General features: G+C 44.2%; 1 protein-coding gene across 1 annotated transcript in view; it reads left to right on the forward strand.

Annotated features, from left to right (window-relative positions):
• SCUBE3 (signal peptide, CUB domain and EGF like domain containing 3) overlaps window positions 1–17377 on the forward strand; it is a 140500-nt gene extending 123123 nt beyond the window's left edge. Inside the window, exons 11-23 of the mRNA XM_066624776.1 lie at window positions 3543–3665; window positions 4704–4820; window positions 6160–6252; window positions 6337–6453; window positions 7074–7244; window positions 9650–9853; window positions 10168–10329; window positions 11265–11432; window positions 12566–12727; window positions 13106–13303; window positions 14588–14740; window positions 16832–16911; window positions 17228–17377. Of these exons, the coding sequence (XP_066480873.1) occupies window positions 3543–3665; window positions 4704–4820; window positions 6160–6252; window positions 6337–6453; window positions 7074–7244; window positions 9650–9853; window positions 10168–10329; window positions 11265–11432; window positions 12566–12727; window positions 13106–13303; window positions 14588–14740; window positions 16832–16911; window positions 17228–17377 (1898 nt within the window). The remainder of the gene's footprint in view (window positions 1–3542; window positions 3666–4703; window positions 4821–6159; window positions 6253–6336; window positions 6454–7073; window positions 7245–9649; window positions 9854–10167; window positions 10330–11264; window positions 11433–12565; window positions 12728–13105; window positions 13304–14587; window positions 14741–16831; window positions 16912–17227) is intronic.
• Window positions 17378–23666: the final 6289 nt, after the last annotated feature.

Below are 23666 nucleotides of genomic sequence, written 5' to 3' on the forward strand. Positions count from 1 at the left end.
AAGCCGGCAGTGTCTTCACAATGTACCTCTCCTTCCCTCAGAAGTTTCAGGGCTATTCACATGGTCATTTTACGAGACTGTGGAAGCCATGGTGAGGTGTTGTAATTGCAGCATCAAGGTCTGAATCTAGCTTTTGGCAAAGCACCCAAAATATGAATTAGTAGTTAGCATATCAAAGATGAATTCATGGCATTGCAATCACAGATCTGGCTGTACAGCTGGAAGTTAACATGTGAATTGGCCACAGATTAACAGATTCATCAGATGGTGAGGAATGTGCGTAGTGCTGTCGAAGTACAGCAGTACTTAGCAGAGAACTCTTGTTCCCAGAGTTCCTGGATTAAACTTGTCCTTTCTTTCACTGCATTTTGCGATTTGTTTTCATATTATTAGCTTTGTTTAAAGTATATTCAGTACTTTAGTTAAAATCCTTCCAGGGTCGCTAGCTAGCAACAATCAAATAAAAGAATAAAACAGATAAAATCACAGTACGAAAATGGAAGAACGCCAGCCAATCAAAGAAGATCTGTGAAAATCAGCAATTAAAGCTTTCCAGAAGAAGAGGGTTTCTCTGTCTGCATAAAAGCAGAGAAAGAAGGGGCTTGATGGATATCCTCAGGGAGAGAAAGTATTCCAAAGATGAGGCACCACCCAAATGTGCCTTCGTATGAGCTGAAGGCAGTGGGACTTATCTGAAAATAATTCTGCAGGAAGCTCTAGTTTGACATGCCAAATTACAAGATGCTTTAAAGTTGTATTCACATAGCCAGATCATGTGGTTTGCTGTGTAAGGCAGAAAGTGGGCAGGATCAAGTAAAAATACTTAAGTGACTCAAAATGAAGACAGGTCTTAGGAATTGTAGACAGTGGCATCACTAGAGTTGGTGTCACCCAGTGTGCCAGTGGTGTCACCCCCGTTGCGTCTCACTCTATCCCCATTCTCTTGTGAGAATGGGGCCAGCTTTGCAGACCAGCTGCTTGCTGCAGCACTCCTGGACCAGCTGCTCACCATGGCACCTCTTGCTGCATATGGCCAGCTTGCTGCACAGGTCATTTTGGTGTCGTCCCCCAGTGGTGTCACCTGATGCAGTCTGCAATCCTCACATTCCCTAGTGACACCACTTGGTTGTAGAAAGCAATGATTGGCTGGTGCCTTTTTATCATGGAGACAGTTCACTCCAGTGCCCTGGAACAATTTTATATGTGAAAAAAGACTTTATTATTAATAAGGTAAAAATGGAAATGTTAATAAAGATTAGTAATATTTATGTATTGCTTTTCAACAAAAAGTAGTTCACAAAGTGGTTTACATTGCAAAATAAATCAATAAATGGTTTCCTGTCCTCAGAGGGCTCACAGTCTGAAAAGAGATAATAGTGCCCTTCAAAGAATCTGAAGGCTGTCATATGGAAGAAGAAACAAATTGGTTCTCTACTACCTCTGAGAGCAGAGCTAGATCTAATGGGTACAAACTGCAAAAAGGGGAGATTTCAGTTGGACATCAGGAATAAAGTATTGGCAGTTGGTTTGGCAGTGGAACAGATTGCTGAGGAAGATGGTAGATTCTCCCACACTGGAGATCTTCAAGCAGAGGCTCGACAGGCACCTGATGGAGATGCTCTGTCTAGGAGGATTTCCTACTACAGGCAGGGGGGTAGACTAAATGACCTAGATGTGGTACTTTAAAAAATAAAAAGGTAGAAAGCCAAGCTGAAATACGGAGTTGAGGAGTGAATTCAGTACCGCAAGTCCTCACTTAAAGTTGTTGATAGGTTCTTGGAAACTGCAACTTGGAGTGAAATGACTTCTAACAAAACCAATTTGACCATAGGCTAATTGATATATGTAAACAAGAGTTATGTTCCTACAGCATAGTTCTAGTCACAGAAACATCACCAACCATCTAAATAAAGACCCCAAACACTACTAATATTAAACATTGAAATAAATGTGAGCTTTCCAGGCTGGAGAAAACCCATGCCGACATGGTGAGAATGTGCAAACTCCGTACAGGCAGTGGCCCCAGCCAGGAATCGGTTTTTTTCCTCAACAACTTTAAAACAAAACAATGTATAACAAAATGACTTGGTGCAATCCTAACTTATGCTGGAATAGGCAGGCCAGAAGGCCTGTGCTGTAGGTTGGGGCTGACTGTGGCTCAGTCCGAGGTATGGGGAAACCCTTCCCCTTACCCCTGGTAAAGCAGCATCAGCCCCCAATGGGTCTACTTGGAACTGCACCACCTGACGAGGTGGCGCAGGTCCAAGCAGAACAGAGCAACCCAAAGCTGCGCTACCTGGAAACGGGGCTAGGATCCGGCATACCCTTTGTGCGCTGGTGCAGCTTACTCCCACAGAAGTGCAAACATGCTTCATGGAACATTTGCGACCCTTTGAGACTACTGCAAGGGACTTGCGCCGGCCTAGGGCACAGTTAGAATTGCACCCTAAGTGAGGACTTTGCTGTACAGTATTTGTTTGCACGGTGTGTGACAGTGGTGAGGAAATTTAAATTGTGAGAGTAGGAGGCAATTGGGCTTTGATGACAGCTCAGGGATGTACTGTGAGCTTGTTTTAATTCTGTGTCTGTCCTCTCCTTCAGATGTTGGTGGGGAGGACAGCCAGACAGAGAGGGTGGCAAGAGGTGGGGATGGCAACATAAGCGCAGTCCTGTACATGACCATGGTGTGCCAAATGATATAGCGGTCATTGTTCTGGAAACAGAACCCTGCACTTGGGGAATGAAGCAGATTTCTCAAAGGAAGGAACTGACTCGGAAAGGGAATTATTCCAACATAGATGCAACCTCAGAACCTCTTAGGCGAGGGGGTACTAGACTCAGCACCCACCCCATGGCTAGCAGACACAGCCCTACCCTCCTTTTCTGACTCCAGAGACTCATCAGAGGAGCATTTTAGGGATTTACATTCTCCCTCGCATAGCCAGAGTCAACAGCTACAGAACCAAGCAAGGGCCCAGGCCACCATGGACCACAGCTCCCTTGCTTGCTTACCAGTGCAGGTCCTAGGGCGTGAGCAGCTGCTCCGCAAGCATCCACAGAATTGACTTTATAACTATAGCTATATTTATTCCCATTCATTCAATGTTATTACTTTTTCCCACCCTCAGTTCTCTGCCTACTGAGACTTGTAAGTTCCTAGGACCAGGCTCCTGCTTTAAAAAGAAAATTATTTCAAAAATTACAAAACATTAAAGAAACACAGAAAGTAAACAAGCAGGCAAAGCCAAAGGCTGTGCCTTTTTTGCTTATTCGGATTTTGTGCACTGATGGTGCAGTATACTTAATCAATTAATTAACTGCACTGGCAGCTGTTTTACCTGGATGACAAGGTGAGCCAGAAGCAGAGCTTACTTTCCTCTTTTTTCAAAATTGTCTTCTTCCTTTTCTCAATTTTTTCCCTAATGCTAACCCCCTTTAGCAGCTTTGAAATCAGATCTAGGAATCTCAGTTACCCTAGTTCAGAAGGTCTGTTTTGTGCAATGTAGCCATTTAAAATTGTTAATGATGTCTCTTTGTCTCAGATGTTGACGAATGTAGCATCAACCGAGGTGGCTGCAAGTTCGGCTGTATAAACACACCAGGCAGCTATGAGTGTACCTGCCCTGCTGGCTGCAAACTTCATTGGAATAAAAAGGATTGTATAGGTGAGTGTGGAAAAGGCCTGAGGTCATGTTGCCCCCTACAGGCAGCTTGTATATCTGCAGGCAATGTCTTTACTGGGATCGATTGATTTGAGAACAGAGATGGAATGTTGATAGGAATCACATCTTTTACTTCTCAGCATGGTGCCAACTGCTGCTCAGCTCATGGGGTTGCACAAACATTTCTTTGGGTTAACTGTCCTCATAATTTAAAGTTCTGTGTTCAAAGTTGCAAGGTTCGGTGAGGAGATTCCACATGCATCCATCCCAATTACTCATGTGTAGGCACCACTTATGAAAAATCTCTCCTCATGCCTTTATTTTGTTATTTTTTATGTTCTATTTTGTTTTCAAGGGTTTTCTTGTGGGCAGGAGAGGACAGAACATGCAATCTTGATATTTAACTTCATTTGCCACCGAGGTCTGGCTTGAAATGTAGCAAAAATGTTCAACTCTTTTCTAGGTTTTTCTTTGTTAAGCACCATAAATCCTCCTAAAAAAATACAAGGTGAATTTCTCAAGAGGATACTACAAAAATATGTGCTTAAAAATTCAACCATTCTTTATCTTTAGGAGATTCTACAATTGAGTCACCATGCAGAACTTATAGAATTTGGGCACAATCCCATCCCACTTTCCAGCACTGACATAAGAACAATGCAACTCCAAGGTAAGGGAACAAACATTCCCTTACTTTGAGGAGGCCTCTGTGAGTGCGACTCAACTGCAGGATGCAGCACACATTTATTTGGCACCACTATGCCAGTACTGGAAGGTCGGTTAGGATATGGGCCTTTGTGCCTTAATGTGCTTAGCAGTGATCTGAAGGATCAAGAACAACTTATGCACAGGGTGCTGTTACTTACCATAATCCGTGATGGAGTCAGGTAGAGACAACAGGAGTTCCTCAGTGTTATTAGTTTCTGCTAGGAAATTAGGGTTGACTTTACCCAGTAACCAATTTTGTGGCTGAGTCTAGCTGCACTTCTGTGAGTTTCTCCTTCACCTACTTATTTTTATTAATTGATGCTTGCTCTTTAGAGCTTGTGATATGCTTGGCTGGCACAATATCCCCACGGGCCACGCTCACTTGTAACAAGAATGGCAAGAAGGACAGCTGCTCCCTTACTTGTTCCTCTAAGGCTCGCTTTCTGCCAGGTAAGTCCACATATCTAAAGCAAGATTTGGAGGTTCTTTTGAGCCATAAAAGGGTGCTGGTATTCTCTGCCCTCCAGCTATTTAATTCTTCACACACGTCATCCTGGTCCCTCCACTTCACTCCACTCCATTTGAAACCTTTTTCAGTCCCACTCCAATCCTACAGCCTCTTCCCTTGCCTTCGACTAGAGTTGATTCTTACTCCAACATGAACTTCCCTGCTTAAGTAGCAGAAAAAATTGGAAAAGATTGGGATATATGAACTGAACTTGGTTCTGCTGTGCTACAAAAAAATTTATTTTGTGCAGTATTTTACCTGATTTTCAAGGTACACAGTATACAGGCCTAACTGCCTTAGCCAAGTGACAATCCATGTTTCCTGTTCTTCTTCCAGCACAACTCAGCCTGTCCCATACAAAAGCCCCAGGTGTATTTCATTGTCTCTTTGTACTCATCAAAGGGTCATGCTCCAGAAACTCAGCAGTGTTCTTGTCCAACTTCAGCCCCTGTTGATAGTTGTGCAGGGGATGATTGTTGGAGGGGCTAACTGACTGTCCTTTACGCATAGAGTTCTACAGCCCAATCCTAACTAAATTCCTCTGTGGCAATGCAGCGACACTGGCACAGGCTACGCTATATCCCGCAGGGGAATTTCAGCTGCTTGAAGTCTCCTCAGGGTAAGAAGACATTTATCCCCACAAGGTCAGCTTGAACCTGCACCACTGACATCATTGGCACAAGTCCAATTCGATTCATGCAGGGCCTGGGAAAGGATAGGATACAGTGTGTACCGCCACTGCTGATCCCGCCCTCTCTAGGGCCCAATACTTCCACAGTGCTGGACTTACCTGGCCTAGCAGAAGGCTTTGGCCTTCCTGCCAGTGTACTGGCTAGAAGTAGTGTCACAAAGCATATTCCGATGGCACAGGGATTCCATAGGATTAGGCCACTAGTTTACCCTCTTTCTGACAGGCGTTCAGGGTCTGACTCATGAATGTCCTCCCGCCCCACCAGTTTATGGGCTCCAGGAATTTGCTCATGCTGTCTACTCTCTGGCATCCACTATATTCCCCCCTCCTTTTAAAATTGCACTGGGGTTATCTGAAGTGTTTTTTTTCTTTCTGAATATAAGTAATAAAAATAGCATGTAAAGTAGCCAGAACCGGGCTATTTTCATTCATATGATCAGTGGGCAAGATCAGGCTTGGGCTAATCCTTCAAACTATATTTGGTGTTTGGGTTGGGCTGAGCTTGCATATACAGGCCCATACAGGCACTCATTTAGAAGTATCTGGCCACAGGCTGTCACTGACTCTGACTGGCTTCTTTCTTTTTGCAGAATCTGACAACAGTTACACGGTGAGCTGTGGGACTCCAATCCCGCGACAGGGACCTCCACAGAGGTTCAGTAATATCAGCCATCCCTGTGTTGGTAAGCTTGGTCTCCTGAGCCCTCAAAGCTCCTCCCTAGACCCAATTTGTTCCCCTGATACTTAGCACCCACCTTTTCTTTTAGAGACTGTTGCTGCTCCAATCAAACAAAAGGCTTCCTTCAAAATCAAGGATGCTAAATGCCACCTTCACCCACGCATGAAAGGCAAGCAGGATGAGATTGTCCGGAATGGTGCATTAGGTGAGGTACCCACTACTTCACCTTCTTTCTCACAGTCTTTCATTTGGGCAATTACCAACCTTAAGTCTTGTGAGTCCTGGAAGCAGCATGGTGCTTTGCCTCCAACTTACACTCCTTGTAAACATTCTCCTTGTGATGGAACCATGATAGTAAACTTTCCACAGTGTCACAGTGCTGTGTAACCTGAGAAACAGCAGGCAAAGAGTCCAGAAAGCGCCAGAAGTTGTATAAGTCTAGACTTCCCTTGCTCTGTGTATACTGAGAGACACTTTAGGGAGTGTGATGTGGGGAGTTGAGGTTCTTTTGTTTTTGTGTCTTGGGAATTGTGACAATTCCTAGAAGCAGAGAAGAGAGGGCAGGAGCATGAGAGAAAGTTGGACACTAGGCAAAGGATCCCTGCTCTTTACAGCATAATGGGAGAGAAAAGACAGAAAAACTGCAGGAGTTCATTGTGTTGTTGTTAGACACATGTGAGGGAGGGCCTTGGCTCCAGTGAATGAGATATGGATGTATTACTATGAATGTGGGATAAAAGAGAAGAGTCCAGCTTGTTGATTGCAGAAGAAGAGGAATTCAGAGACATTGTTTAGAGAAGACTGACACTGTCCCATCTCTACTAGGTGGGGCAGCCCCTTGCTCAGACTGCCAGGTGACTTTTGTGAACCTAAAGTGTGACTCCTCAAAGAAGGGCAAAGGACGCCGGGCTCGTAACTCTCCCAACAAGGAGGTGACTCGCATCACGCTGGAGTTTGAAGCTGAAATCAAACCAGAAGAGATTACAGGTAGAGGAGGCATTGGAGAAAGCTTGGCTTTCCCAGAAAGGACTGAGTTTAAAGGAAAGGATTTTCCAGAAGTGCCTGCTTCAGGGCAAGGCAAGAAGTGATACGTCACAGGACTGCTGTCAGCCTGACTGCTCCACTCACATTTAAAGCAGACATGGACTGGAGTCTTCTTTTCATTAAAAAGAATGTGTTAGGAAGGGGGAACTAAACCAACCTCCACTTCATCCTGCTGCACTTTGCTGCCTTAATCAGTTTTATCCCTGTGCATCTTCAGCACTGGAAGTGTGTCAGGCTGGGAGAAGACCTCTCAAAGCAATGGAGCACAGCAAAATAAAGGGAGGAGGCAACTTTTTCTCCCTTCCTCTATAATCTCTTTTCCATGTAAAGACTGGAAATACTCCTCCCCGCTGCTCTGTATGGAGTAAACACAAGAGTAAGCAAACTCTGTGACACTAACGGACCTGCCCATGTTGCAAGCCGGGACAGGTCCATGACAAGTGCCCCCTACCAGCATGCTGACTGTCCTCCCCAGGGTACTCACAGAGGCTCATGAAGCCTTGTGCAGTGCTCTGCAGTGTTTGAGAAGCCTTCTGAGGCTTCTCCTGCTGTTTTGAACAATATCTTCAATTTCCCAGCAAAACCAGAAGTATTGCTTAAAACAGCAGGAGGAGCCTCAGAAGGCTTCTCGCCCACTGCCAAGCGCCACACAGAGCCTCGCATGTCTGCAGAATGGCTCAGACAAGCAGGTGTGGTGGTGCAGTGGGCACAAGTGGCAGCAGCAGGGGTATAGCAAGTGTGCGGCAAGTGCCTGCCCCACCCCAAGTCTGCCACTGCTCTGTGAATAGGGCAAACACTGCTGCATCTTGTATAATTTGACATTCAGAGGAGAATGGGGGGAGCTGATAGGCCTGGCTTCCTTATGCTTTGCCAAAATATTGTGTAGAAAAAGCAGAACAAATGTCTTGCCTGTGTTTTACTGGAACACATTTTGTTCTTCAAAAATCAGTGCTAATGTAAGGCTTTTGACCTGAAATGATCCTTGCAGTTCTCAGGCAACAGTCCAAGTATCTCACCAGCGGATGTCTTTAGTTCTGTGAAATTCTGGTCCATATGAAACTCCTGTGTTTTTAATATGTGTGGAGGAGTTCAGCAAATACAGTTTCTGTCACCAGTGTTGCAAGGACAGTAAGGTCATGCTTCTCCTTCTCATTCAGTTGTTAAAGAAAAAGAGAGACTTCATTATGGCCATCCCTAACTGAAAAATGAATAAATTTTCTCTTTAAATTCTGGAATGCAGTTTCCAAAGAACAGTTTCTGGGGCTAATTACAGCTTACCACTTAAATAATTAGCCACATGTGACTCCCAAAATGCTTTAAAAACACCTTTTGTGTTGACTTCCCACAGTGAAGAAGAATAAAAGTTGGAACACACACTTGGCTGGGTAAAGTTCAACTATGGAGATTTGTACTGTTAACATTGCACTTCAGATTCCTTTACTGAACGTAACAGTTTTAAATGCTTGTTTCAAATACAGTACAGTTAAATGGCAGTCTTTATCTGCTCATGGAATGCCCTTTGAACCCTTTGGCATGTTTCAGTCTGGCATGAGCAATGAATTACTGCTTCAAGATGAACTGTTGAATGAATGAATTACTGCTTCAAGATGAACAATTACAGGGGGCTGTTGTTGCACTTGTAGGCAGTCCTATATAACATCCAGCAACAGTAGGGTGGTAAAACCAACAAAAGCAGTCACAATGGATTTTCTCAATATTGCACAATGTTTTACTATCAGTCTACATTCTGGGTAGCCAGACTGGCACAGACTCCATGTGGCACAGGCAACAGCAGTTTGTGGCACTCCTAGTGCTGCCTGTTCCCCAGCTCAGCAGACTAGAGGCAAAGACATGTAAAGATGCCCCGAAGATGAGGCATACTGTCAGACATAGGGCTTGGTTTGTGGCATTGTAGGCACAGTGTGGCAGTGTAGCCAAAAAACTTGACCACGGCTGGTCTACATTGAGGGGATTCAAACTTTAAACAGCAAAGACCATTATATGTTTCCCAGTGGACTCTGGTAATATTTAAAGATGAGCAGCCAAGTGACTGGAGACTGAGAAAATATGGCCAGTCACAGCACTCTGGCATATGGCTCTTTGTGTTTAGAAACATGTGGCCCCCTGTCAACTTGATGGATATTCTCCAGAAGGCATGTAGAGAACAAGCAGCAAACTTATTTATAAAATGTTCATCAGCCTGGAGATGACTGCATGTGACAAAGATTCTCCACTGGTCTGACTTTGGGAGTAGGTGGTATTGAGTGCATTATGGTTGGGACTAGGAAAGAGACAGAGAATTATTTTGGAAACTACAAGTGCTAGGTAACAGCACAATCTCCTTCCCCCATCTCCAGCCAGCTGCAATCTGAACTGTGTGCGGCAGAAGGTGGAGAAAAAACTGAAGTCAGCAATCAAAGCCCTGAAGAAATCCATAAACCAGGAAAGATTCCTGATCCGCTTTTCAGGAATGGAGTATGAGTTGGCACGGAAGTTGAGCATGGCTCCTGAGAGGCAGGAGAGCTGTGGGCCAGGACAGCAAAGACTGGGATCCAAGTGTGGTAAGGAAACAACCAGAGTTGGTTGGAAATGAGGAAGGGAGCATTAAGAGAACCACTTGCACATTCGCTGCAAGCCTTTAGTGCTACATTGCTGCTCTGATGCCCTTACTGCCAGCTCTAGCATCCATGGCAGCTGCATGTGCTTATATGGACAATAGATACAGTTTCTGGCCTCACTGTATGGAGGGGCCTGACCTGTATTATTGTAACCTGGCCAATTGGGATCTTAGGGTCTTTGTCCTACAAGAAGCACAACTGTTGTCTAGGGCATTGCCTTTCTCCCTGTGTCACTAGCACGTCTGCCTCTCTCTTAGTTAGCTGCCTGCAAGGAACGTATTACCACGGCCAGATGGAGCAGTGTGTCCCTTGTCCTCCAGGGACCTATCAGGAGAAAGACGGCCAGCTCTCCTGTGACCTTTGCCCTGGAAGTGATGCTTATGGGCCAGCTGGAGCAACAAATATAAGCGCCTGTGCAGGTACAGGGTTAAGTTGCAAGGTACCTTAAGTCTATAGCTGAGGTACAGTATCCTGGTACCCTTGGGCACCTGTCCCAGAGTGGCTAAGAGTAGTGCCAGGATAAGGCACACATTAATGACCAATGCAGAAGGACTAGAGTTATCAATATCACAGTAACTATAGAAGTCTTGCTGACAGAAACAATTTCTAGGGTGGTTGTTTAGTCTATGAGGTACTACCATTGTACACAGAAATTGTACACAGTAGCTGCTGGAAGCTTTGATTTACTACCACAATATATCAAGCTTGTTCCCTTTGAAAAAGGACCACCAGATAACAGCCGGATCATGCACAAGATATTTTACTTTCTCTTCAATAATTTTTGTCATCTTGGAGTTAACTCTGCTTTGAATCACAAAAATAAATAAATGAAATGAAATAAAATAATAAAAACCCTGATTCACAAGAAGCCACAGTTGTATATGTGTTCCAAATGGTTATTTTTTTTCTACTTCTTTGAATAGTGATGGGAAAACAACTGTTGCCCTTAATTGCATTCAGAAGCAGTAGCAATGCTTGTTCAGCCAGCACAGGCCTTAGATAGGATTGGGCCAAAACTCTAATAGAACACAATAATGGGTTAAATAAGGGAACTATGTTTGCAAAGCAGAAGCCACTGGGCTGTAGAGATTAATGGCCAAATAATATATCCAAATAACCCAAATAATATATAGAATTTGAACAAATGGGTTTGAATGTAGGCTTCCTCCTTTATGCCATGACATTTTCATGCTCTGGTGCAGAGGCCTGGGTAGTTTTTGGGATGGCAAATGGCTCCCGTGGTATTACTCCATGGCTCCTTATGTTACGCATGGTGCATTAAAAACAACATGTGCAGGGAGACAGAACTTCATTTGGACCAATCAATATCTCTCTTTTCCTGAATGACCCACAGGTCAGTGCCCCCCTGGCCAGTACTCAGTGGATGGCTTCAAACCCTGCCAGCCATGTCCACGAGGCACCTTCCAGCCTGAAGCTGGGAGGGCTTTGTGCTTCCATTGCGGGGGAGGACTAACAACCAAGTACGAAGGAGCTTTTTCTTTTCAAGACTGTGATACCAAAGGTATGTCTGGTAGAAGAGTTTTTCCCTAAGCAGCCCATATAAGGAAGGGATAGCATAGAGATAGCCATTTGTTCAGTTTGTCTTCATCGGTTTCAACATCCACAGGCGTCTTAACCTTGTCTGGTATAACTAAGGGCACAATCCTAACCCCTTATATCAGTGCTTTCCAGCACTGACATAAGGGTAATGCAGCTCTGAGGTAAGGGAACAAACATTCCCTTACTTTGAGGAGGCCTCCGTGAGTGACACCCAACTGCAAGATGCAGCACATGTCCCATTGGCACCGCTATGCCAGTGCTGGAAAGCACTGACATGAGTTAGGATTGTGCCCTAAGTCATCCAAATAGCACTAGCTCTTCAAAACATTGAGCAGCATACCTGAGTAATGCAGCAAGAGATGAAAATACTGTATTTTTATATAACAGCATTTATTATTACAATTAATGGCCATTCAACAAATAGGACATCTGTAATACATAGACTTCTTGGTTGCAGAATACAGATACCATTTGTTTTGTATATGAATCGGAGTAGAGAAACAGTCAACTCCAAACTTAGTGTGTATTTTATCAGTAATCAGAAACATACTAAGGTGGGCCCTCAGTATATGATGGGGATCCATTCCAGGACCCCCCACGGATAATGAAGTTCGCTGAGGGGGACAAGGTCACAGTGCTGCACCACAATTACTCATGTTAGGGCCATGCCAGGCCCTTTGGAGGCCATGCTGGGCTCATGGCCCACTCCACGGTCCTCCCTACATCCTCAGAAGCCCTCTAGGACCAGAAGTCACTTCCAGTTTGCAACCTCCTTGTGGTCATGTCTTGAAGGAGAGGCACGGAGGCCCATGGAGTGGGCTGCAGGCCTATCATATCTCAGAACATCTGGATGCTACTGGAAGTGCCCACTGTACTAAGGGCCCATGGTATGATCATGCTCATTTCAAGACACATACAGCATTAATCCTCAAGTTGTCTTTTCTTATTTCTATTACTTTCTTTAGGGGCTTTCGGCATGATGATAAAATTAAGCCATCACATCTATTCTACAAGTGACTTTTCAAAAATGCTTACTGGAGTTGTTGTATTGTCTTTTGGAATCCCTGACAGTTTTCTCTTCTGTTCCCTGCACAGTTCAGTGTTCCCCAGGTCATTATTATAACACCAGTGTCCATCGCTGCATCCGCTGTGCTGTAGGCACCTACCAGCCGGACTTCCGTCAGAATTATTGCATTACGTGCCCTGGGAATACTACTACAGACTTTGATGGCTCGACTACTGTATCACAGTGCAAAAGTATGCTTTCCTCTCTGTAGTTTGTGTGGAATTCAAAGGGAGGAGGAGGATTAATAATCGATTCCTTGGGGCCAGTGTCATGTGATGCTGTCTTGTTACTTTTATGTACTTTTATGTCTTGTTACTTTTAATGTTGTATATAACATTTACTGAAATTATCTTAGCTTTCAACTTTCTGCTGGTTTTCCTTGTGCATGTCAATAAACACATGAATCCGTGTCTGTCTATGTATGCATGAATGCTTGCATATATATACATATACATACTTGTGCCACAGCTGGTGCTTGTATAGTTCCAAGTCGGTGCCCCAAATCTCCTTGGCCAGCCACCTCTGTTGCCCAGCTGATACTTTAACAATCCCTTTTTGTCTCCTTGTAGACCGTCAATGTGGAGGGGAACTGGGCGAGTATACTGGTTATATTGAATCTCCCAACTACCCTGGAAACTATCCTGCAAATGTAGAGTGCACTTGGAATATCAACCCACCTCCAAAGCGCAAGATTCTCATTGTGGTGCCTGAAATCTTCCTGCCATCTGAGGATGAATGTGGGGATGTCCTGGTCATGCGGAAAAACTGTAGGTAACCAAATGCTGTATTTGGGCCATGTAAAGGATGGGGGGGGGCAAAGGAAACCTGCCTAGATTCCTTCTGGGTGGGAAGCAGTGGGCACAACTGGTGGGGAGGGGTGGCAGCTCGGATGGTGAGAGAGCAGCAATTTGCAGTTGTGGTACCAGGGACAGAATCACCACTGAAAACAGTGAAGATTTAGATTCCTGTGGATTGCAAGAAGTTCAAATTTTGACTGAGGTACAGGTTTGGAATCAGCTTATAGGCTTAAGCTGGAAATGCAGAAGTTCATCTAAAAAACAGATTATTCAGTTTTGGGCATTCCTGAGCTGATAGCACAAGAGTTTGTAGACTCCACACCCCTTACTGATGTTGATGGAACGGCAAGGCTCTCCCCATCCTTTAGTAGAACTCTTGCAGAAGTCTCTGGAACAGTTTTCCTAGGTGGTGCACCATGTTTCATTCTGCAAGTTTTCTTTTATGATGTGTGTTCTGCTTGTATGAAGTCTGATTTTGCTGTGCTACCAAATATGACACACCCATGTTTAACTTGTAAAAAAATTTTCAGATTCAAAACATCAAAAGTAGACTTTAAAAGTCAAACTAGACAGTACTTTTAGCATTCAGTTGGCCCTTTGTGTGCTTGTTTGTTTTGCTTGTTTTTTTGTGGGAGGGGCAGTTGGCTAAATAGCAGCTATAGAGAGAATGATCCAGATTGGGACTATGATATGATGGGAAGGGGACTTTTGCCTTTGCCAGTGTTCTGATCCCATTTGTGCCAGTGAAAGCTTCCTGTCCAGAGCTAATAGCAGTCATGGTGGGGACAGCTCCCCACCATGCATAATGACAGCAAAGGGTTAAAGCCCCCCTCCCTCTATGCTATGGTCTCAGTCTGTATCCTCCTAAATATATGCAGCTGCTGTTTAGGAAACAGGGAGCACACACACGCAAAAGAACATCTATCTGTACCCCAAGTGAAAGAGTCCACGCTTCTTCATTTGGGAGCCTCAGTAGCCCGACAGAGGTTTAAGCCTAACACTGTGAAGGGGGAAAGTGCCCTAAACATTGACAAATGACTCAATAAGGTCTTTCATTATCAATTGCTTGGAAAGTGACTTCGGAATGCAGACCATATCTTTACTTTTATCTCATAGGGACTAGGACTTTGATAAGGGTGAAGCAGAAGGAGCCTTGTCAGAGGTTTCTCCCTCTTCTCAGTTGTTTCAGTGTCACAGCATGTCGAATCTGTGTGATTCCAGTCAATATACAGTCCTGTATGTTCCCCTCTGCAGCCTCCCCCTCCTCCATCACAACGTATGAGACATGCCAGACATATGAGAGGCCCATAGCCTTCACTGCAAGGTCCCGAAAGCTGTGGATCAACTTCAAAACTAGTGAAGCCAACAGTGCCAGAGGCTTCCAGATTCCCTATGTCACCTATGATGGTGAGTAGAAAGAGTGTCATGCAGGTTGCACACTCTGCTGTGTGTGAGACCAAAGCATTATTAGGAGTGGAAGCATGGACTACAAACCTAACCTTCACTTCTGCAGTCACATTATTAACTGAAACAAAATTCCGCAAAAAGTACCTATCGCCAAAAGGTTTCTATTCCATTTGAAAGCCAAACATAAAGAAATTGAGCATGGACAGTGAGGCTTTTGAAGTTCCTAATTTGAAATAGTGTGCATTTTGGAAATGAGTTCTCCAGCAGCAACCACCTTATTCGTCACTCATTTGGCTTTCAGGAACCTCTTACTGTCTGTGCTGATCAGGATTTGCGCAGTTCTTCATTTCTATTATTCCATTCTGAAGTAGTAACTGTAGAGCTGGATTGACTTCCATGCCCCTATGCCTAAAGAACTTTCCATACAAAAATATTACATTGAAAGCCACTGCCTTTCCCTTCCATATGTCATTTCTCCCAACCTACAGTTCCATTTTTCCCTTCTCTAATCTGGTTCATAATCCCCTGGAACCAGAAATCCTGGTTTTCAGAGATCAAGCTAGGTATTGCCATCATCAGCGTGTTGTCTTCTTGGCCTGTGTTAGAACTAACTGAGAGACAAGATATGGAGGGAGCGGGGGTGAGTCCCTATCATGAGCTATCTTTAACTGCTCAGTAGCCATGCTGTGTTTTCCTGTTCTATAATGTTCTGAATCAATGAGCCGTTTTGAAATGTTGCTGTGCATGCTCTCATAGAAATTTGAAGAAGTAAAAATGTACAGGCCCCCAAAGAGAAATCCCTGAAGCAACTTCACAGAGCACAAAGTTTCCTCTACATAAGAACATAAGAAGAGCCAAAGGCCCATCTAGTCCAGCTTCCTGTATCGTACAGTGGCCCACCAAATGCTTCAGGGAACACACTAGACAACACAACACAACAGTCACAACCTGCGTCCTGGTGCCAATCCCTGCATCTGGCAATCAGAGGCAGTCTATCTCTACCTTGCACATACCTACCGTGACTTGTAACCCGTGATGAACTTTTACTCCAGAAATTTATCCAATTCCCTCTTAAAGGCATCTAGGCAAGATGCCATCACTACTTCCTATGGCAAAGAGCGCCACAGACTGATTACACGCTGGGTAAAGAAATATTTTCTTTTGTCTGTCCTAACTCTCCCAACACTCAATTTTAGTGGATGTCCCCTGGTTCTGGTGTTATGTGAAAGGGAAAAGAGCATCTCTCTATCCAACCCCTGCATAATTTTGTATGTCTTAATCATGTCCCCCCTCAGGTGCCTCTTTTCAGGCTGAAGAGGCCCAAATGTTGTACCCTTTCCTCATAGGGAAGGTGCCCCAGCCCAGTAATCATTTTGGTTGGTCTCTTCTGCACATTTTCCATTTCCACCATATCCTTTTTGAGATGTGGTGACCAGAACTGGACACAATACTCCAGATGTGGCCTTACCATTGATTTGTACAATGGCATTATAATATTAACTGTCTTATTCTCAATATCTTTTCTAATGATCCCAAGTATAGAAGTGGCCTTCTTCACTACCGCCGCACATTGGGTTGACGCTTTCAACGAGCTGTCCACCACCACCCCAAGATCTCTCTCCTGATCTGTCACAGGCAGCTCAAAACCCATTAGCCTTTATGTGAAGTTTTGATTTTTTTGCCCCAATGTGCATGACTCTACACTTACTTACATTGAAACACATCTGCCATTTTGCTGCCCATTCTGCCAATTTGCAGAGATCCTTCTGGAGCTCCTCACAATCACTTCTGGTTTCATCACTTGGAAAAGTTTGGTGTTATCTACAAATTTAGCCGCCTTGCTGCTTAACCCTGTCTCCAGGTCATTTTTGAAGAGGTTGAAGAGCACTGGTCCCAGGACAGATCCTTGGGGCACACCGCTTTTCACCTCTCTCCATTGTGAAAATTGCCAATTGACACCCACTTTCTGCTTCCTGGTTCTCAACCAGTTCCTCTTCTCAATAGTTATTTAATAATTGTAGTAGCAATGCGTTAACACCCTTAACTGCTTGCTCTTTTGTCTTCCTAACTCTATCTCACTCAATATTGCAGAAGATTATGAACAGTTGGTGGAAGACATTGTACGGGATGGCAGGTTATACGCTTCTGAAAACCATCAGGAAATACTTAAGGTGAGTTCTGCTTTTTGCTTTGGGGAGCGGAACAGTGATAGACATATATTTGACATGTTTATGGGTCTACATTCAATTCTAGGCAACTTTGGTTTAAGAATGACCCAAGGTATCAGGGTGGGAAACAGGTCAGCAAATTACCCAATTTTGTGGTAGCTTCTATGTCCTTCCATATTCAGACTTGTCACTTATACTGCAAAGATGGCACTAATTTCCAGGCTCACTATCTGTCAGTACAAACCCTGTGAATTTCAGCACTGTGTACTGACTCTTGCCCGTAATGGTAATGTGGCTGGTCTGTTTGTTTTCCCTTCAGGACAAGAAGTTGATCAAGGCATTCTTTGATGTGTTGGCTCACCCACAAAACTACTTTAAATACACAGAGAAGCACAAGGAGATGCTGCCCCGTTCTTTCATCAAACTTCTTCGCTCCAAAGTCTCTAGCTTTCTCAGGCCTTACAAATAGCCTAATGGCACCTTTGGCAGTCTTTTCGGCTCCACTACAGCCAAGAAATCTTTCCTACACTTAACTCTCATTTTTCAGTGACTTTTTTCTACAAATACAATCCCCCATCTCTCACTATGCAGATGATTGTAACCATTGGTCTTTCCTTGGCTTTTCTTCAAACCAAATTCACTGATGACAGTTGTCTATAGAAGGAGCAGTTGGCAGCCATGAGGAACTAACTGAATCTCATCCCCTGTCCTTTTTATATTGGAGTCTCAGCCTATGGAGATCACTTATCCCAGTAAGTGATGCACTCTCCAGAAGTGGCGTCTACTGGGACCTGTAACTCTAGGGCTGTTTCAGCCTTTTCCCATATATGCAAATCACACGCAGTTGCCAAAGAGGCCATTTGGGTACATCTCTCTGCATGACTTCTGCTTCTAGAAAGAAACACCCCAGCTACCATATCATGCCTGCACTTCTGGGACATAGTCAGAATGGGGGACCTTTGAACAGCGGCTAAGCAATGGAATTGGTCCAGCTGAAACTCTTTTATAAAGAACTGAAGGCAAAGACACTCAGAATGCAGAAGGTTATGCCTTATTTATCAGACTGTTTGTTTTTTTAAAGAAATGAATCAAGCACAGTCTTGCAGAGATGAAAAACATTATAAATTGTTGGGAGGAAGATTATACAAAAGCAAGAGACACATTTGAAAAGTGTGAAAGAAAACAGCCCCTGGTTATGATGGCAGTGCTGATGGCTAGGAGAACATAGTTTCATGATGGATTTAAAGAAAGCCTGGCCTAGCCACATTCTCCTACAGAATGATGTCTGGAAAAGGGGGAGGAAATCTTGGTGAAAAAGTGAGACTTTCCAATGTGATTTCTTCCCTGTGGACACTCATGCTGAGAGACCAGACTTATAAGCTCTGCCAAAGAGTAACTCGATAACAAGTTAAAAATAAAAGCAAGCAGTGTGAAGGGCAGGAGTGAGTGAATGTTTGTGCACTAGGATGTTCTCCTTTCTACCTTTTTCATATTATTAAGTGCAATCATTTTGAGTCGTCTTTATTTTATTTAGAGGGAAGGTTTTTTTCTACTAGGATCTACAATATTTATACCTGCCTGAGAAAAGAGAATGTGTGTGTGTGGGTGCGCATGTGTTATAAAAATGAAACAGAAAAGAATACAAACATGGATGTGGGAAAATGATTACTAAATGTGACTAAGTTTTCAGCTCTTGGAATCTTTTGTTTTCCTCACCACAGTAAATTCCAGTATAAATTCTGAAGATCCATTTCTTTGACGGTTGTGTGGCCATCAAAGGTATCCAGGACATGAGCTGAATGTTTCCAGCTGACTGGAAACTATGTTTTGGCCACAAGCAGTGCTTGAGAGTCAATTCAAATATTACCAAAGGCATGTGGCACGGTCCTCATGGAACGGTGCAACCTCAGAATGCATATCAGGGAATTATGTGTTAGAATCTATTCCCATGTTTAACTCTCAGGATGTGCAGTTAGCTCAGTGGGGCAAAGAACACTGTTTAACATTCACTTGCTCTGGCAAGTTAACCTTTCACAGGCAGGGAGATTTTAGTACAGGGGTGTGAGATTCCCTATCTGCATACTAATTTGACATAGCTCCCTTCCTGAATGTTTCAATAGTTTCCATCTGATTTCTAAAACAAGAGGTACTGGGCTCAGGCCTCCTTAGAAGTCATGCTCTCCACCTGAAAGTTGCATGTTTTTCCTATTGTCAGAGTTGTAGACATGCCTTCTCAGCAGGGGGTACAAAGTTGTTGGCTGGCCTTGGTAGTCAATCCAAAAATTATGGTCCTCAAGGCCCTGACCCTTCCCACCAAGTCTGGAGCTAGAAAGGGCAGTGGGGAGGGGCTGTTGGCTTGCCCAGGTGCTTAGCAGTATAGCAACCAAAGAAGCCACTACCAGCTTCTCCAGCAGCGGCATGAGTGGCCATCAAATGGTCCTTGTTCTGCCTGGGTTCTCCAAGCACCTTGGCAGTACAACAGCCAAGGGAGTCACCATTGCCACCATCTCCAGCTTTGTAAGGGTGCAAGGGCTGTTGGCTTGACCCTGGATTGCTTACGTGCTTGAAGCACCTCATCCACATAGCAGTCAACAACACCAGGACTTTGTTCCAACTGTTGAGTTTCAGGGACATGATCTTCATCCACCTCAGGGAGCTCCAAGGCTGGAGCTTGCTAACCATACTTGCCTAGAGGGAGGAGCCCACTTGCCGTGGTGACCTTTGTGAGCAAAAATGTGAATTTGAATGGAGAAATTTTCTCTGCCAAGGTTCCAGAGTCTCTTGTAATGTTCCAAGGCTGAACCTGGCAATGAATGCAGGTTTGGGGAATAGCCCTGGTCAACTCCAGGTAATATTAAGCCCTGATAGGTGTCTAAGAGTATAAAAATGTCCCTACATACTGTCACTTGTCAGTCACTGAACCATGTTCCAGTGCAAATACTAGTGGTGGAATCCTAGCTTACATGGGTGTAATTGTTGCCTTCTCTGAGCCATGACCTGAAATTAACAATCAGAATTGTAATCTTAAAAGCCTGAAAGCCTGAGCTTGGATTAGATCATTTCCATTTGCTGTAGTACTAACGATGCTTTTCTGCCTGGGTGTTAATGATTTGCTTTCCTTCTTTTTAACTTGATCCATAATCAGAATTAGTTCCGCTACATTCACTGGAATATTTTTCATCATTGAAGTAGAATTGCTTTTGATATCAACATGATGACTATACTTGAGTAGGTCAGATTCCATTACAGTAGCACTAAGACTAGGTAGCCAAAGCCGAACTCATCAGTTATCCCCAGCCACATACAAGCATTTGTTTTTTGTTTTATGGAGGGGAAAAAAAACACATCCAGCTATTGTTTAGCATGAAAAAACATGACAGAGGCAGAACTTAGAAATGGGACAAACTCTGAAGGCAAAATTTGAGTTGAATTCAGCTTAGACATTCTAGCTGAATCCCTTCTAGCTAGATCCTTAGTTTCTATTCTGTCCTTATCCAAGCACAGAAAATATAAAGGTTTAAAAAGCTGAGAATTCCATCTCTCAACACAGGAAATGTATCAACATTTAAACAACAAAGCTGAAATATTTAAACCTGCATTGGGCAGTATGCCACAAAACAGTGTCTCCTGCAAAATAATGATTAAAGGATGAAAAAGATGTAGTCCAATAAAGTTATTTGCACTTGATAAAAAAAATTGTATCTGAACTTGTAAAAAAAAAGTTTGCATTTCGTATTGTCTTTTTTTAATTATTAAATGGAATTTCTTGGTGTTGTGTTGATCTTTCAGGTGTGTGTGTTCTTTCCACTGCTTATTTGTACACATCAGTGCGTAGGGGTTACTACTGGTTGGGATAGGTTCTGGGTTTTCTTCTTTTCCTGCTTGAAAACTGACTGATTTTGCCACCATTAAGCTTCCAGGTACTATGATGTGAGGTCCAAAGCTACAGCAGGTACTCTTTGTACTGTGATATTTTTAATAACAGTTCATCATAATGCCAGGTACTGAATAAAACCCTATTAGCACAGGTATTTAGAGTGGCTGTGCTGCTTTTGTATCATCACAAGTTGCTGTTTCTCCCCCTTCATACTGGTAGATTGGCCTTATCGGAGGCCAGCCTGTCTGGGTGCCAGTCACAAAAGCACCAAGATCTCTAGAGCAGTGGTTCTCACACTTTTAGCGTTGGGACCAACTTTTTAGAATGAGAATCTGTCAGGACCACCTGAAGTGATGTCATCACTGGGAGTGACATCATCAAGCAGGAAAATTTTTAACAATCCTAGGCTTCAATCCTACCCACACTTACCCCAGAGTAAGTCCCATTTACTATCATTATTAAAAGAATATACATTGTAGCTTGTTGAAGTACAGGTCTGTAACATTTCCCCAAATGCAGTCACATGGCATGGTAGCATCAAGTCTAATATATTAAAAATAAAATATTGAAATGAATGGGAACCCACCTGAAATTGCCTTGCAACCCACAGTTTGAGAAACACTGCTCTAGAGAAAGCCAACATGTGGAAGCACTCTGAGAAAACAAGGGTCCTTATGAATTAAAACAGCCTTATTCCTTCCAGGCACAACCTATCTACAATTATACCTCTTACACAATCATTCACATCCTCATGTTCCTCTTAGGACAAAAACTAGACCCCCCTTTGCCCCCTTACAAACAAAAACTCCCCCCCTTTTAAGGGGGAAAGAAGAGATTCCTCACATTTATTTATTTATGTTGTAGCAGGGCACATACAGGGGAGAAGCAGCAAGTGGATAGTGTTTAACTCTTGAGTCTTCCTGCAAATTTTCCCTAACAGTTTTCTCTTCAACCAGGCCTTGAAAATGCAGTACTAATCCTGAGGGCAACATGCCTGGCTGTTTTGCAACTACGTAGTAAATGGCCACTCTATCAGCCCAATCCTTGTAGGCCAGTGTTTCTCAAACTGTGAGTCAGGACCCACTAGGTGGGTCGTGAGTCAATTTCAGGTGGGTCCCCATTACTTTCAATATTTTATTTTTAATATATTAGACAGGGTTCCCATGGTATGTGACTGCATTTGGGGAAATGTTACAAACCTGTACTTTTAGCAAGCTACTATGTATAGTCTTAACAATGATAGTAAATGGGACTTACGCCTGGGTAAGTGCAGGTAGTATTGCAGCCTAGGATTGTTAAAATCTTCCTGCTTGATTATGTAACTTCTGGTCATGACATCACTTTCGGTGGATCCTGACAGATTCTCATTCTAAAAAGTGGGTCCCAGTGCTACATATGTGAGAACTACTGTTGTAGGCAATTAGGCATGTCTAAGCCTATTGAGGCACCACTAAAGCTGCCTATGTGCAGCTTTAGTGGTGCACCAAGCTGCACAGGATCTGTCTCTTTCATTCACAGCCCAATCCTGAGCTCCCTGGGCGTGTGACTTCGGCAGCACCAAAAAACGGCTGCTGCCACATCCTGCACTCTTCAGGCAGCCATGGGTGTCACCTCAGGAGAAGGGGACTTTTGTCCCCTTCCCCAGGGTAAGGGAAGTAGCCCCACAATGGGGCTACTCAATTGGTTGGCAGTGAGGGAAGGGCGTTTGCGTTGGGCTGCAAGCCCCACACAAATGCTCCGGTCCTGCCTCTCTTCCTCCCTACAACATGCATCTCTCCACCTCCCTGTCATGCCTCTTCCCTGTCCTCCACACGCCTTCCCCCACCCTCGCTTCCCGCTCCATGTCTTGGCAGTCCATGCACATAGAGCATACCCAGAGAGCCCAGTCCGTGCCCAGAGAGCGCTTAGGCCTCGCAATACAGGGACCTTACTGCACATTTGTGACAATGTGCACTGGCGTTAATCAGGCACGTTGAGCCCAGGATTGGGCTCTTAGCCAGTTATTCCAGTCTTTTCCACGAACTTGATTCAAAGCAATTAAAATCAATACTGTGTAAAATAGCTACATTAAGTGCCCAATCCTATCCAACTGCCCAGCACCGGTGCAGCCGCAATGTAGCCTCAAGGTAAGGGAACAAAGAATCCCATACCTTAAGGAGGCCTCTGTGACTCTCCTCCCGATGCAGGATGCAGCACATGCCCCATGGGTACAGGTGCACCGGCCCTGGAAAACTGGATAGATTGGGCCCTAAATCACTTATAGAATGGTATGAATAAAGTGAAGGTGATTGCCTGTAGAAGTACTAAGGGGCCAAGCTCCTAATCCTAAATCTGGTGTCCTTTTCATGTCTAAACAACCCACTTTCTTGAAAGCAATGCAAATCTTCAGGGCCACAACCACGCTGAGGAATTTCTCACCAAGAACTGCAGAAACAAAAGGTAGTATGAAGAATAATTAACAGCTACCTTGCAAGCTGCAGGAGCCGAGCTCTTTGCAGGGTCATTAGCGGCTGCCTTGCAAGCTGCAGGAGCTGAGCTCTTTGCAGGGTCATTAGCAGCTACAGTACCTGATTTCTGAAGAGCCTCAGGGCTTGAGGCAGTTAGTTATCTGATCTTTCCATCACCCTTTTGGGGACCCATCAAAAATCAGTCTGCGACCCAGTTTGGGAACCACAGGCACTGATCGCATCACACCAGTTCTGGATGTAGCTGCTGCAAGACCCAGCAGGGGGCGTTCAGGTTCTGCCTCAGTTCTGTTCCAGGCGAAGCGAAGGAGGCGCCGTCGCACCCGCAAGTGGCGGAGGCCTCGGTGTGCTTAGTGCGCATGTGCGGGAGCGGGGCCATGCCATATGCCTGAACAGCGTGGGCACTGCTTCCTTCT

The sequence above is a fragment of the Tiliqua scincoides genome, chromosome 4, assembly GCF_035046505.1.
Source record: "Tiliqua scincoides isolate rTilSci1 chromosome 4, rTilSci1.hap2, whole genome shotgun sequence".
NCBI lineage: Eukaryota > Metazoa > Chordata > Lepidosauria > Squamata > Scincidae > Tiliqua > Tiliqua scincoides.